The following is a 16,281-nucleotide window of genomic DNA, read 5'->3' on the forward strand; positions in this document are numbered from 1 at the left end:
GGGCTGTAGTGAGACCAAAGGGCACAGCTCTGAATTGGTAATGACTGGCTCCCAGCCGGAAGCATAAATGTCTTCTGGATCACCTGTCCATCTTTATATGGTAGTATGCATCCTGAAGATATATGGAGCACATCCAATTGCCTTGTCCCAGAAAAGGAAGTATAGACTGCAGTATCACCATCCAGAACTTCATTTTCTTTACCAACTGGTTCAGTCTGCTGAGATCCAAAATTGGTCTCCAGTCCCCTGTCTTTTTTGGAACTAAAAAAAGAACCTTGAGTAAATTCCGGATCCGATTTGGTCTGCGGGTACTACTTGGATGACTTTTTTTTCTAGCAACCTTTGAATTTCTAGGGTTGCTTGACCCCTTTGACCGGGTGGTATGTCTGGGATAGATTTTGATGGAAGAGGTGGAAGGGAGAAAGGAAAGTTGTATCCCCCGGATATGATGGACTGTACCCATTTGTCTCGACTGACATCTAGCCAAGCATTTGGGTAGAGTGATAATCTCCCCCAGACTGCCTCCAGAGGTGGACAGGCGGGCCCTCCTTTCCTCAGCGCTGGAAGGGTCTACCCGAGACCATATCTCTGTCACCCTGAATCTGCGGACCCCTCTGCCGCGAGGGCAGCATCTTCCTTTGTTATTTCCCCCTCTGCCCCTGGGGGAAAATCCACCATGAGCATCCGGCAAAGCTCCTTTGGATTTTGGAACCACATTTTTCCGCCCTTCTGACCTTTGGGATAAGGTCTAGTATGGACGGAAAAACGTACTCCCACGGCAGACAGAGTCTTGCCATCTTGCTTGCTCATGGTGAGAGTCTCCTTCACTTTTGGCCCAAACAAGGACAAACCATCAAAAGAGGCATCAATAAAGGAAGACTTGAAGGGTTCAGCAAACTTACAAAGACGCATCCCGGAATGTCTCCTCAGACCTACTCCTGTGCCTGCTGCCTTGCTCCCTCCATCGGCCACATACGAAATGAGGCACATAGAGGAGTTTGTTATAGAGGTTAAGGTCGCAAGCTGAGAGCTTATCTTGTCAGGTACCCCCCCCCCCCAGCTGTAGCATCTTGGAGGGTATCTGCTACCTCCTTGAGGAGATCCCTCTGATGACGAGTAAAATGGGATAAGTAATTCAGCGACCTACGGGTAAAGGCCGCTGAAGAAAACATATGCTTCCCATATCTGTCCATTGTTTGGGACTCTTTATTTGGTGGATGGACAGATGCAGAAGTTTCAGCTAATTCCCTTTTGGTGGCCGCCACCACCACCATAGCATCTACTAGGACACCTTTGGTTAGAAACTCTGTCTTCCAGGGCTGCAGTGAATTTGCTGGGTCTCCTCGGAACAGGTTCCACTGACTCTGAAGAGCTCCATGCCTTTTGAATGACTACACCCCGGAGCTGGTCGAAAGGAGGAGACACCCAAGAGGTGAAGGGTCGAGAATCAAATGCCTCCAGGTATACCAACTCATCTTCAGAAGGGGAGAGGGTTTTCCAGCCACCTCTCTGTTTCAGGATCTCTAAGATGTCTGAAAAGGAGACATCCTCAGAGGGTGACCATGGGGACCCTTCTGCGTCCCCTAAGTCGGTATTGGATGTGAAAGACTCAGGGAAGTCTATGCGTTTCCTCTTACACGTTTGCTTCTGGGGGACCTCCTCGGGAGGATGTTCCGGGGAGGTTTTGGAAGAAAGGGTTTCGCCCACTGGCACGTCCCAGGGCACTGGTTTCCTATGCTGGGGCTGGAGGGATGGTGTAGAGGTTGATACTGGCCCTTTGGGGGAAGAGTAGCTGGAGCCGAGGGTGGAGCAATCTCAGAGGAAAGCACGCTCCTCATCACCTTGAAGGCAGCACGATCCTGGGCCGAGAAAGCCACTGGCTCTGAGGAACCAGGAGATCTCCCCCGCTCCAAGGAGGATGGCTCCCAGGCTGATGTGGGCACCAAACTCATCTGGGTTGAAACCCCGAGTAGGAGAGTCAGATCCAACAAGGGTCTGGTTCGACTCTCTCCCCGGGAACCAATAAGGGAGTCTTGGTCCCCAGACCGCTTGATGGATGACAACATCAACTAGGTCGGAGCGGAGATTGGCACCAAAACTCCAGGAATGGATTTCTGGTCTGATGGTTCCACCACCAAGACTTCCAGGCACTCTGGCTCTGAACTCAACTGAGTCGGAGGAAGAACAGAAGGTAAAGCAGCTACTGAAGTTGGCTCCACAACCGTCTGGGCTGGGCTGGTGAGAATTTTTCCCAGGGCTGGTGTACGAAGCAACCTTCTAACCACCCGCTCTACCATGATCATCCAAAAGGCTCCTGGATGACCAAGAGGAACGGGAGGAGGACTTGTCTTTACCCACCACCGACTGCAATAAAGGAGACTGCGGCACCGAATGAATCGGATCCAACAAAGGTGACAGGCTCCTGTTTTGACTACTAGACTGTTCCAAAACTGCAAGTGGAACCAATGTAGATTTTTCTTTTTCAGGACCGACAGGTTTCGGATCCAAAGAACTCAATTTTTCAGGTCTCTTCAACAGCTCGGAAGCTTGAGCCGAAGAAATTTTGAGTAACTTGTCTAAAGGTTTGGAGGCCTGAGTCCCTTCAACAGCCGAGTCAAAAGGCCCCTTTAACAAACCCCGAAGTATTAGCTTGTTTTCCCGTTCCTGCAGGACCCTTGAACTAAACCCATGGTAAATAGAACATGAATCCTGCAGGTGGATGGCGCCTAAGCAATACACACAACTAGTGTGGCCATCAGTGATCGACATTTTTTATGTGCAACAAACACACTTTTTAAAACCGGACTGTTTAGTCTCTTTAGACATCCTGTCACTATCAGCAAAAGTTCACAACTAGCAATGAAAGTCACAAAGTTAGTAAATGTTTCACTCAAGTGCAAGGAACCACACCAGACTATCAAGACTAGAAAACAACTACTCTATAGAGAGAAAAACAAGTTTTCTTTGTCTTTTTTTTTTTTTTTTTTTTTTTTTTTTTAAGAAGAGTGGTCAGAGGGAAAGAAGGTTAGAGGAGAGTCTCTAACTTAAATGACGCACTCGTCTAACCTGAGGAGATGCCTCTAATTTAAATAGCGAAAGGAACAAAAGGGGAGCCCTCTAACTAAAAATGGGCTAAGAGGAGAAAAGGGAATCCTCTATCTTAAACGGATTTCTAAAAAGGGGGGGCAGCGCTAGATAGGTGCCTAAGAGAAAATGACGGCCCACACAAAGCCAGAAAACAAAGAGTGGAAAGGACCTTTACTGAAAACAAGGAACACTCAAGATATAGCAATGTAAAGAAATTATTCTACTACTTATTACTTAACCACACAAAATGTTAAAGAAATATCCACTTAGCCTGAGCCAGCGAAAATCAATCCTAAAGCTGCAAGCGGGAAATGAGATCTGGGTAACAGTCGCTAGGCGTCTTAAGATAGGTTGTAGCCTCCAGCCAAAGAAACCTCTCGAGCTTTAGTATGCCGCCAAGTTGGAACCGATGCTTGGTTCCAAACCCAACCAGCAAGAATGAAGGCAAGCTAGGACAACATAACATCAATGGTTTTTGCAGAGGGCAAGCCCCTCATCCCCTGCTAATTATACATACTAACTCCAACATCGCACACAACTGTTTTTTTGAAAAGGCATATTCCCCAACCACAGGAACTGAGTGATCTCACATACCTGAGGACTAAACAGTTGTCAACTTAAAAGCAAATCTGACCATATCTGGTGCTTCCAATTAGGGTGCAGACAGTGTGTGTGTGTGTGTGTGTGTAACACAGGTTCACTGGCATACATCGATTTTACTTTAAATTGGCCTTTGATTTGCAAGTTGTTTGAACCAGGCAGTACTGCTGTGCTGAAATACAGAAACACAGGAAAGAATTTCTCAGCAGCCTCTATCACTTCTGAAACTCCAAACAAATGAAGTGGAATAAAAGCATCTAAAGCTAAGTTGGACCCTGAGCTTGAGCCAGGAATAATCCCAACCACAGTAAAACCATCAGGTAACAACTGAGACAGCTTCTTGCAACACCAGGCTGCAAAGAGCCCCAAATCACACCTTTCTCAGTTATCATTAGATAACGACTATTAGATTTTGTCTTTCTTCCCTAACTTAATGATGAGGCATGGGACCAAGAAAAACAGAGGTGAAGGTTTCCTGAAAATGGATGGAGAACATTTTTACAGCAAGCTCTGCCTTGTTCAGCTGCACCAAGCAGAAGGGACAGGAGAAAGTACTACTGTCTAAGTAAATTTACCACCAAAGTAGCTGTTCTAACACAGCACTGCTGCAATAGCCTACACAACATGGGAAACATCCTGCCAAAGATAATTCACCTACCAGCCTTCAGTTTTTAAGGGCACCTTACATGTTCTCTAACTGGACTCAATCAGAGCCAAATAAAAGATACAGTTAAGAGTGCCAAAAGCTTCACAGCTGTCTTGCCTCAAGAAGGGTGACTAAAGCACTGAAAACAAAATGCTTGAAAAAAGCAAACACACATATGTAAATCTCTCTCTCTCTCTCTCTCTCTCTATATATATATATATATATATATGGATTCACTTCAGAAGCTCGAATTTACAAAATCTCGAACTGCAAATAACAGTAAGCAAAAGATCGAGTTTCGTAAACTCGAACTTCTGAAGCGAAGCCAAAAAAAAGACAAACTTTGCTTTTGCAGGGGGTCTTTGCCCCCCTGCACCCCTCCATGTGGGGGGCTGTGCCCCCCACACACCCCCTACTTAAATATACCAACTCCAAGATCGCGCTACAGTGGGGAAATGGGAAATCTCCTGTCTTGCGCTGTATGTGGAAGTGCAAAATGGGAGATTTCTCATTTCCACACCGCAAAAAAAAAAACATTACGTACACACAGAGCGTACAAGAATCCTTGCCTCTGTGTGCACGCAATGTATTAAGGTAAGTAAACTCTTATTTTTACACACTACACATCTTCGATTTACTGAAATCTCGATCATATGACATTCGAGATTTCAGTAATTCGATTATGTGAAGTGTTCCCATATATATATATATATATATATATATATATATATATATATATATACACACACACACACACACACACACACATATACACACACACATTACATGGAGTATATACATTCACAGCTTGGAAATAACCCTAGAACAGAAATTTGTAGGATGGAAGGAAGGGGGACTACTTCAACAGTGATTAGAACATCTACTGTTATGGTAGGTTTACTTTCACAACTATACTATGCCCCCAACAACTTGTATCTAGTACCATCCAGGCAAAACTAAGTACTTTTGATTTCTAAATCGCACTTGCTTAAGTTATTTCGAGGGACTGCTACTGTTTCCTGCTTTTATTTGTGCATTTCACTGTATTTTTGAAAAAGAAATCTCTTCTTTTCACTGTTACTGCTGTAAGACTTTCTTGATTTGCCTTTAGCAAGGGATTTACTGCTGGCTGTTTAATTGGTTTGTGGTAGAACTAAACCTGTAGGTCTCTTCTACTGCATTTTTACACTAGGACTGGGTTTATTCATTTTGTGACAGGAGTTGGATGCCTGGTCTATCCGAGTTGGAAAATGCACAAAAGGGCTCATAGTGTAGTTGTTTTATTTGCCAGAGGGCTCATTAGTTAGTTTTCTGTTTTTTCTGTGCTGCTATAAATTCAGATTGTTTGCCCATGGGTGCTTACTGCGCAGCAGAAGTTAGCAGTGCCCTGTACATTGGCAAAAACTTAAGAGTGCACATTTTCCCTACAGAATGGCCCATAAAACAGTACAATGTAAAGCAGTAAATACAAAGCAAATATCTTGCTCGCTGACAAGCTTAGAGCAGTTATTTGGGCAAAGAGTGGCAATACCTATAGATTTAGTACATTTCAGTACTGTGTAAACATTAAAGTTACAAGAATTTAGTACTGTTTAGCACAATATGCCCCAATAAAGCACCCATATTAGTCTGCACCAACAAAGCACCTTTAATAGCCTTCTAACCCAAATATACCACCCCCTTGTAGCTCACCAATCAATGGATTGGACAGCATGGATATGCAATTTCTGAACTTCTGGGTAGCCAGCTTGGTGCAGTCTAGGGTACCAATGAGGAGCCTAATCTAAAGTTCCCAGTTGCCCCAAAGCACTACTTGGTTAAGTGACTTGCTCAAGGTCACATGGCAAGTAAATGAGGACTGGGAATATCAAACCCTTACCACAGGAACTACAGCTCACAACCTTAATCCCGTCCAGTAACTGCCAGATTTAAGTCTTCAATAAGTGACCGAATGGCCACTGTCTAGTTAAGCAGCAGGACACAAAGGATCTGATTGCCACTTGTTTGTTTCTTTCGGCTTTTTCTCGGTTAGGGGTCGCCACAGCGGAACTCCGGTCCGCTAATGATTGCCAGTAGATTTTTACGTACTGGCTTGCCGGGCCTAACGCACAACCTTCAACGAAGGAACGTCCATTCACACATGTCGCCACACAGAAGACGCTCTGAGAATCGAATGGGCAACGTCTAACTGTGAGGTGACAACGCTACCGCAGCACCACCACCGCGGTGTAAAGGATCAAATGCAAAAAAAAAATGGCTGCACCCTGGGAGACTGCGGCTGTGTCAGCTCATCAAAGAGGAATGCTCAATCTGTCTTCTTTTTCTCACAAAAAATTGAGAAAATTATTTAATTTTCCAGACTTTTAAAACTGGATGCAATAACTTAAAGCAGAAGAAAGTTACTGGAAATCAAACGTTTTCAGTACAGACATGCTGGCTGGATTCTCTGCTGTCTGGGGAATGTTTGTGGCCTACTTTACTCTCAGAACTACTGGAGCTTTGATTATATCCAAACAGGCTATGAAGTACCTGAATCAAACACCAGAAATAGCTGGATCAATCTGGTTGAAGGCTAAAAGGAAGAGATGTTACAAAATCAGAAAAAGAGGCTGCAGAGCTGGAATTGCTGCCAAACTGAAAACGAGCACTCACAGGCCTGCACTACCTTCAATTCTGCTAGTCAACATGGCCTCAATTGACAAGATGGATTTTCTTAGACTTGAGATCTCCACTACAAACAAGGCGAGAAATACCTTTCTACTAATATTGTACAGAAACTTGGCCGCATAACAAAATTAATGACAGTACTGTGAACTTAAGAGGGTTTTGCTTTACTTAAAGCTGATAGAAACCAAGCTTTATGTGCAAAAGCTATGGGAGGTAAGTTGTGCATCTATGTAAATGAAAATTGGTGTATGGACTGTGAAACTATACCAGTACAATGCTCTTAAATTGTAGAATTATTAACAGTGAAAGGCAGACCTTTCTATGGGCCCAGAGAGTTCAATGGAGTCTATGTAACAGCTGTGTATATACCACCTAGTGCTAATACCCCAGAGGCACTTAGTATACTGCACAATTCAATATGTGAGCTGCAAAGTAAAAATCCTGACTGTGCAAATGTGATAGCTGGGGACTTCAATAAAGCGGAACTCAGAGAGGTGTTACCCCACTACCATCAATTTGCAACTACCCTTAACAAGGTTTACACCAACATAAAGGGAGCATATAAAGCAGTGCAGCAGCCAGACTTTGGTAGCTCTTATCATATTTCAATAAGATTAATACCTGCTTACAAACCTCTGCTGATCAGAGAAAAACCCACTGAAAAACTGATCAGGGCCTAGAATGAAAGGGCAATGGAAAGTCTCAGGGACTGTTTTGACAACACCTACTGGGATGGCTTCAGAGAAGCAGCCACTTTCAATCAACATGTGAACATAAATGAATACGCAAACATTACAATGGCATACATTTCAAAATGTGTGGAGGACGTATCTACAACCAGTAAGATTACAATCAGAGCCAATCAAAAACCTAAGCTAACCAGCAGAGTGTATGAGTTTCTAGGGCAAGGAATGAGGCATTCAGGGCCAAGGGCAAGGTGGGTCTACATGAAGCAAGGGCTAACCTAAAAAGGGGCATCAAAGAAGACAAGAGGGAGCATGGAAAAAATGTACAAAGTTGCTTCAAGGACATGAGGGACACCAGGAGCCTCTGGAAAAATGTACAGCAGCTGACTACAAGACCAAGTCAGTTTGATGTGATGACAGTACAGAATTTCTACACAGGCTGAACTCGTTCTATGGCAGATTTGAGGAGAACAACAAACTGGAAGCTACAAAGATGCCAACTGGTCAGAATGAGACAGTGCTCAAACTTAACCCTGGAGAAGTGAGAAGCCAACTTAAGAAAGTAAACCCCGGGGAGGCTGCAGGCCCTGATAACATTCTGGGCAAAGTATTAAAAGAATGTGCAGACCAACTGTACCTAATCCTTACAGACATCTTCAATACCTCCCTGGCTCTTGAAAGAGTGCCAGGATGCTTCAAGGTTAAATAATATAATCCCACTGCCCAAAAAAGCCAATGTCTGTATTCTCCTTTTTTAGTTTTTCCTTTCTTGTCTTATCTTCAGTACATCTGGAGCATTTCTCCCCGGGCCTCCGCTGAAAACAGGCTCTGTGGAACCTAGTCGGACATTCCCGGTCAACAAATGTTAAATAAAATAAAATAAATAAAATAATAAATCTTCAAGATTATCTCTATTAAACATACTGTATGAACAACAATCAAATGTTACTACCTGCTATACTTTTAACTGCATGTCTAAACCACTATATTTATAAATATCTTATGCAATCATATGTTATTGTCTGCTATATTTTTATAAATTAATGTGTAAATATCTTATGAATAGTATGTTAGCAATTGCTCTGGAGCTTTTCTCCCCAGGCCTCCGCTGAAAACACAGCTCTGTCCAGTAGGACCTTCCTTGTAAACAAATGTAAAATAAAATAAATTGCTTAAATGACTACAGACTGGTGGCACTAATCTCAATCACGAAATGCTTTGAAAGGCTAGTAAAAAAGCTTCTGTCAGATGTTCTGCCACTGACCTTCGACCCTCTACAGTTTGCCTATTGGCCAAACATATCCACTGCTCATGCCATTTTGGTAGCACTGCACCTCTCTCTGGAATACCTTGAAGACAGGAACAACTATGTCAGGTTGTTGTTCATTGACTTTAGCTCGGCATTCAACACAGTGGTTCCAATGCATCTCAGACAAATTAATTCATCTTGGCATCAAGAAGAGCCTCTCCAACTGGATCCTTGACTTCTTGATTGGAAGACCACAGAAGACATGTGCTGGTAACAACACAACAGATATCATTACACTCAACACTCGTATGCATCAAGGGTATGTACTTAGTCCTCTGCTATTTACCATCCTTACCCATGACTGCTCTATGAAATTTCCCAATAACCATATCATCAAATTCGCAAAGGGTCATATAAGGGATGATGGTGAAGGGGAATACAGGAACGAAGTCAGCTCTCTGATCAAATGGTGCAAAAATAACAACTTGAATCTGAACATTAACAAAACTAAAGAAATTAGCATTGACTTCAGAAAAAGGCCAGCCATTCACATGCCACTTGAGATCAACAGTGAGGTGGTAAAGAGAGGTCAATCTACAAAGTTCCTCTGGGTACACATTTCAGAAGACCTCTCTGTCTGTGAACACAGGCCAGATAATTAAGAAAGCTCACCAATGCCTGCACCTCCTGAGAAGGCTCAAAAGAGCAAAGCTTCCTCGGAATTGTCTATCCACTTCTATAAAGGAGCTATTGAAAGTATTCTCACCTGCAACTTTACTGTGTGGTACAGAAACAGTACTATGGCAGAGAGAAAGAAGCTTCAAAGAGTGGTGAGGATTGCAGAGAAGATAATGGGTACAAATCTTCCAACCATGCAAGAGCTTTTTACAAGAAGCATAAAGAGGGCATACAAAATACTTAGATCACATTCAGCCATTTGGCTTGGCTTGTTACACTTTCATCTGGCAAGAGGTACTGCAGCATCCACTGTAGGACCTTCCGGGCTCTTCAACCGCTTCTATCCAACAGTGATAAGGCTCATACACTTTGACATCAACTTGGATGTCTCCTACCTCCATACGTGATCTCACTAGTAATATTTTACTAAAAGTGATACATTATTTAATTCACTATAGTTAATTTATTCTTACAGAAGTGTAATATGTTTTTTTAGTGCAATTGTAATAATTCCTCATGTGCAATATCAACAAAGTGCCTTTTCTTCTCTTTTTCTGTGTATGGTATTATTTGTTCATATGGTTACATTTATATGTATGGGTAGTTTTAAATGGCTAGAAATAGGTTACAAGGAGTATTTTTGTGTAGTAGTCATTAGAATAGTTGCGTATATATCATGTCTTATTCATTTTATACTTAAATTGCCTCTGTACTATGACGACGAGCTGATACCCAAAACCTCGTTTACATTGCAGATGTGCTTCCTAAATGACAATAAGGTTTTCTTTGAATCTTTGAATTTGGTATAATTACTCTGTGTAAGGAATGAATGGAGAAGGTCAGTCATTAGAAATGCTTACAGGAATCTTGGAAAGCCTCTTTCAAACATAAAAATAAAGATTTGTAAAATTACTTCTCATGTATCCTTTTTAGTTTCCCCAAAGGCAATACACCGTTTGACAATTCACCAGTGATACATTTTTTAACAGTCTACACAAGACCTTGGGTAGGCAACAGACCGCCAACACTTACCTGTACTTCTGATGAAGCAGTGCCGCTTTCTGTGTGGCTTCCTCCAGCATGTTTTCATCCTGAATCCAGTCCTTAAACGTGAGAAAATAAAAAGATTAACATGCTAGAACTGAAGCAAAACAAAAAAGTATGAGCCTTTTGAGACTTTAACATACTCTACACATTAAACTAGCTGCCACAAAAAACTTTCATTGGGTTACTTGTTAACCAGTTTTATCCACGGTAAGTTATGAACAGAAAGAAAGTACAAGAAAACAAACCCTGCCCATGAATAGGTGAACTGCTTCAAGTAAAGGTGCACAGTTTTATGCATGGGGTGGACAAGCACTCAACTTTGATGACATAACTGAAGTTAAAAAATGACTTAGGTTAGTTCCAACTGCTTCCAATGAATGTCAAAAATGAACTTACATTTGAAAACATTGCTGATTAAAAATCTTACATACGTGAATGGCACCATTAAAATAGCAATGTGATTTACTAAACAAATGAATGAAGACAAATAGCATTAATTCATTGTTATCAGACTGTTATATACCATGCCCACAAAGTATGTGCATGAGACGTGTCCACTGACATCTTTAATGGCCTATGGCTGCTTAAAATCACAACAAGCACATGACCTTTGTTATGGCATATATTCAGTTTATATGAAGCTCTGATTACTTTGGTGGGGTAACCAATTTACTTCCTATGGGTCACCGAACTGAATACTCATGTATGTAATTTCCCTGTGCAGCATGTGAAGATGCACAGTGACTACAATGGCCATTCAGGTTATTTACTGGACAGGTGAATATCAAAAAACACCACAAGAACCTTTCAAAACAAAATTTTACTCCAAATAAAAGCCTCATGATATTCTGAGAATGTATTTGGATACAATACTATGAAAGGTCAGTGTAGCTTAAAAAAAAAAAAAAAAAAGGTTATGCTTTTACCATGACGTTCCATCTGTGTTGTCAATTTTCACTCTTTATCCACCTGTGGGCTCCAGATCCAACCTCAGATCTGACTCGGCTGCTTTCCACGTTTAAGATTTGAATCTCGATCTCCCCTCTCTCTCATAATGCCTCATTCCCTCAGATTAGTTCAGTTTGAGTTTGCCCCCAACATATGCAGAGGATATCAATATACCCATATCTATAAATTTTGATAAGCTCAGCAGGCAGGACAGAAAAAGAGAGAAAAGTATTCCAGGAGCTCAAAAAAGGAACTGTGATTCTTCTAAGACTCTCTGCCAGGTCTTATAGAATTTTGGACGGGGAAAGGAGAGCGGGAAAGTGGAGGAAGAATGAAATCAGGCAACACAGATGGAACATTATGGTAAGAACATAACTTCTTTAACTGATGATGTCAATTTTCATTCATTCCTCCACCTGTGGGCTACAATAACCTAGGGTGGCCTTCATGGAAGGATATTCAGGAGCACCGCAGAGCCAAAGGCAGCCCTATTTCTGGAAGTAATATCTAATTTATGTGTAAAAAAAGTATGGAACCTTGAGCAGGAGGCAGCAGCACAAATATCATTAACTCACACTCTAGAACAAAAGGCTTGAGAAGTCGCCCTGGATCTCGTAGAATGGGCTTTGATAGGTCCAGGTAAAGAAATAACTTCCAAAGAATAAATGAAAGAAAAGCAATCTCTTAACCATTTAGCCAGGGTTAGCTTGGCAACTACTGCCCCTTTCTTAATATCTGTAAGGGATATGAACAACTGATTTCCTGAAAGATGTGGTCCTGTCCAGATAAAAACGCAATTGCCTATAGACATCCAGAAGATGCAGCATGCATTCTCCTTTGTACTGAATTTTGGAAAAGAAAACTGGTAGGTTGACAGACTGGTGAATACTGTTTGTGGATGCAGCTTTTGGTAAAAAGGATGGACTGGTCCGAACAGATACTTTATCTTTATGGAAAATTAAATATGCAGATTTAGAGGAAACTGCGTGCCGTTTCGAAACACTCTGCTGATGTAAAGGCTACTGAAAAGACAGTCTTCCATGACAGAAACTTCAAATCCACTTTAGCTGCTGGTTCAAAGGGAGGAAGCACCAATGCCTGCAATATCAAGGTCAGGTCCCAAGGAGGAGTAGGTTCTTTGATTGGAGGACAAAACAAAATGGTACCTCTGAGGAAGGCCTTACATAGTTTGGAGGACGCTAGAGAGGCAGAACTCTGTCCAACATGAAAATCTGAAATAGTTGCCAATTGAACTTTAACTGTGGAATAACTGGCTCTGTTTTGAAAAAGAAAGGTCTGAAAATCCAATACTACTGGGACAGAAGCCATAAAAGGGTCAATAAAGTCCTGTTGAGCCTAAATGGAAAACCTCTTCCATTTGCTCTTGTAGATCTTTCTGGTCGATACTTTGTGAAAAGAAATAAGAATTTTTTGGACTGGGGATGACAGCCTGGAAGGTTTAGCCATCACTGGAATTGGAGAAACCATGTGGTCACTTTTAGGCCCTGAAGATCCAGGCTAGTTTGCCCTGAAGGATGGAACAGTAGATTGGACACAGGCTTCAGTATCCAAGGAGGGTAAACCAGGTGAGAACAAAGGAAGGTGAACCAGATTTGGCAAGTCAAAAGGGAGCAATGAGGATTGCTTTGCTCTTCAACCGATGTGCTTTCTGAAGAAATTTTGGGATCACAGGTAATGGAGGAAATACATAAAGTAGACCAGGGGGCCAAGCATGGACTAGAGCATCTCTTGGTGACTGTCCCTGAGGGGGGGATCAAGGCAAAGAACCTGCTGCATTTGTTGCGGAGGGGGGGTAAGGCTGACCCCATTTGAGGAAGATGTGTTTGCCACTGACTTAGTGACCACTCATGAGGCATCAGTAAAACTCTGCTAAACCTCTCTGCTAGACTGTTGGGACTCGCTTGGAATGGGCATTGCAGTTAGAAAGTGGTTGGTAGAGATCGCCAATTGCCACACTCTCAATGCTTCTCAACACAGCAGGTAAGATCTGGTTCCTCCCTGCTTGTTAATGTACCACACTACAGACATTTTGTCAGTGTGGATCGCAACAGTCCCTAGAGGAAGAAAGCTGTGTAGTGCTTGCAATGCTAGAAAAACTGCTCTCATCTCTACGATGTGGATATGCAAAACTGGCCTCCTGAGATGACCACGTGCCTTGGAGAGATCCCAGAAAGTGCCCCCCCCCACCATGTCTGGGAGGCATCCATGGACAGCATGGAGCTGGCGGAGGGAGAACAAAGGGACAGCCTTGGATGACTTCCAAGGAGTGTAGCCACCAAGGAGAGAGTCTTTGCATATGTGTGATAGCCTGATGTGATGATTCAGTGTGTGACTGTGTAAAGACCACTGGACTGACAACATCCACTGCAATATTCATGTGTAACCGCACCATCAGTAATAGGGTTATTGTGGCAACCATCGAGCCCAATGCTCTGAGCACCAATTTTGCTGGAGGACTGGTCTTTGTTAGAATCTGGGAGACATGGTGCTTGAGGGTCGACACTGTCTGGAGGTAGGTAAGCCATGGCTTTGGTTGTGTCTAAAAGTGCCCCGATAAAGTCTATCAGTTAAACCGGTAGCAGTTGTGACTTTTGAATGCTGACTGTTATGCTTAGAGTGGGAGCAAGTTGTAACAGGTAGTCTCTGGCTTAAATAAGTAGATGCCTGGTCAAAGCAGTTAAGAGCCAGTCATCCAGATAAGGAAATACATGTAATCCCTGCAGTCTGAGATGAGTTACAACTAATGCCATACATTTGGTAAACACCCTGGAGGCTGTGGTGAGACCAAATGGCAGTGCCCGGAACTGATAATGACTGGCCCCCAGCTTGAAATGAAGATACCGTCTGGAGCTCCTGTTCATCTTGATATGACAGTATGTGCCCTTCAAGTCTATCAAGCACATCCAGTCTTCCATCTTCAGAAAATGTTGGATGGATTGGTCTGTGACCTTCCTGAACTTTGAGTTTTTCGCCTTCTTATTCAGAGATGTTAGGTCTAAAACTGGCCTTAAATCCCGTCTTTTTGGTACTAAAAAGAACCTTGAGTAAATGCCTGATCAGACTTGATCAGGAGGGTCCTCCTAGATTATTCTTTTTTGAAGCAGCTTTGTAATTTCTACCACTGCTGCCTCCCTTTGATTGGGTGGTACATCTGGGAGGTGATTCTTTGGTTTGGGATTCTTTGGTTTGGGAAGAGTTAATAAGGGAATAGAGTATCCTCTGGATATAATCCTTTGCACCCATCAATCACTTGTGATGGTTATCCAGGCTTCTGGGTGCAAGGATAAACGCCCCCAACTGCCTCCAGAGAAGGTCAGCTGGGTAACCCTTCAGGAGCACTGCAAAGGGTCTATATTATTCTTCTTAATTCACCAAACTTTTCAAAAACTTCTTCATTGACCCGTATTCAATGAAAATCACTTCCGCGATTCACTGAATTTTCCAAAGGCAATAAGGTAGTTGGCCAACTACACAACTTTGCCCTTTTCTCCACTTCATTGCGATCTCAAAGTTGGTGTATATATATATATATATATGTATATATATATATATATATATATATATATATATATATATATATATATATATATATAGTTAGGGGAAGGGTGTGGGTTTTATTTAGCTAGCTGTGAGTCCATTGTGCTTGGGGCGGTTATTTCATTAAGCTTGGAAAATTCAGCAAAGCACGGAAGTGATTTTCGTTGAATACGGGTCGATAAAGAGGTGTTAGTCCTTTTTGGTGGCTACCATGACAACCATGGCATCTACTTGGATCCCTTTAGTCTAGTGGTGTTTGCCCAAGGAAGAGCTTAAGATCTTGTCAGCCTGCTTGGGTACGGGCTCTACTGTGTCTGGGTCCTTCCATTCCCTGGAAAAAACTAAGTCAATAAGAGGATCTGCCTGGGGGGACATACCCAGGATGCAGCAAACTAATGCAGACCTGCTGCAAGGGTCTGCCTGAAAAGGAATCTCAAGACCCTTGATTTCACGAAGCCCCTCTCCTCTGGGATGACTTCCATCACTATAGTTGTTTCCTCCTCTGCCTCTAGAGTAGAAGCATCTCTGTGCCTCCTGAAAAGGACCTTGAGATTTCTGGAACCACAATTTCCTATCCCCACGTTGATTCCTGGAGAAAGATCTTTGTAGTGTAGAAAACCAAATTCTGATGGCAGACAAGGTCTTTCCATCCTTCTCACTCCGGGAGAGTGTGTCTCAAACTGTGGGGCCAAACAATGATAACCAACACAAAGGGTGCATTGACAAATGATGCCTTGAAGGGTTCTGCAAAGTCACACAACTGCATTCAGGCCTAACACCTAATGGCAAAGCCTGAACAGGCTGTGCTTGAGTGCCTTCCACAGAGTGGGATATTAACCTCATAGACAAACTGGATATTGACTGAAGAGTGGCCATTCTGGAGGAGAAAGCTTTGTGCTCCTCATCAGACATGGACTCTGGGACTGGGCACAGGGGACCAAGCTAGAAAGTTCCTTGATAAAGTCCCTCTGTAGCCTCGTAAAGTGGAACAAATAGTTTAACGCTCGCAAGGCAAAGGTGGACGAAGAGTAAACTCTCTTTCCAAACCTGTCTAAAGCCTTAGACTACCAGTTAGGGGAATAGACAGAGGAGCTCTCCTAAGCTAGGTCCTTTTC

At 42.7% G+C, this 16,281-nt stretch overlaps 1 protein-coding gene across 1 annotated transcript in view; it reads right to left on the reverse strand.

The window, feature by feature from the left end:
* The window catches only part of PTPN21 (protein tyrosine phosphatase non-receptor type 21), a 1,442,744-nt gene that overhangs the window by 1,196,069 nt on the left and 230,394 nt on the right, over positions 1–16,281 (reverse strand). The window contains exon 5 of the mRNA XM_044073481.1: positions 10,646–10,716. Coding sequence (XP_043929416.1) covers positions 10,646–10,716 — 71 coding nt within the window. The remainder of the gene's footprint in view (positions 1–10,645; positions 10,717–16,281) is intronic.

Source organism: Protopterus annectens, chromosome 6.part0 (genome assembly GCF_019279795.1).
Source record: "Protopterus annectens isolate FY-2018-M chromosome 6.part0, PAN1.0, whole genome shotgun sequence".
NCBI classification, from domain to species: Eukaryota; Metazoa; Chordata; order Ceratodontiformes; family Protopteridae; genus Protopterus; species Protopterus annectens.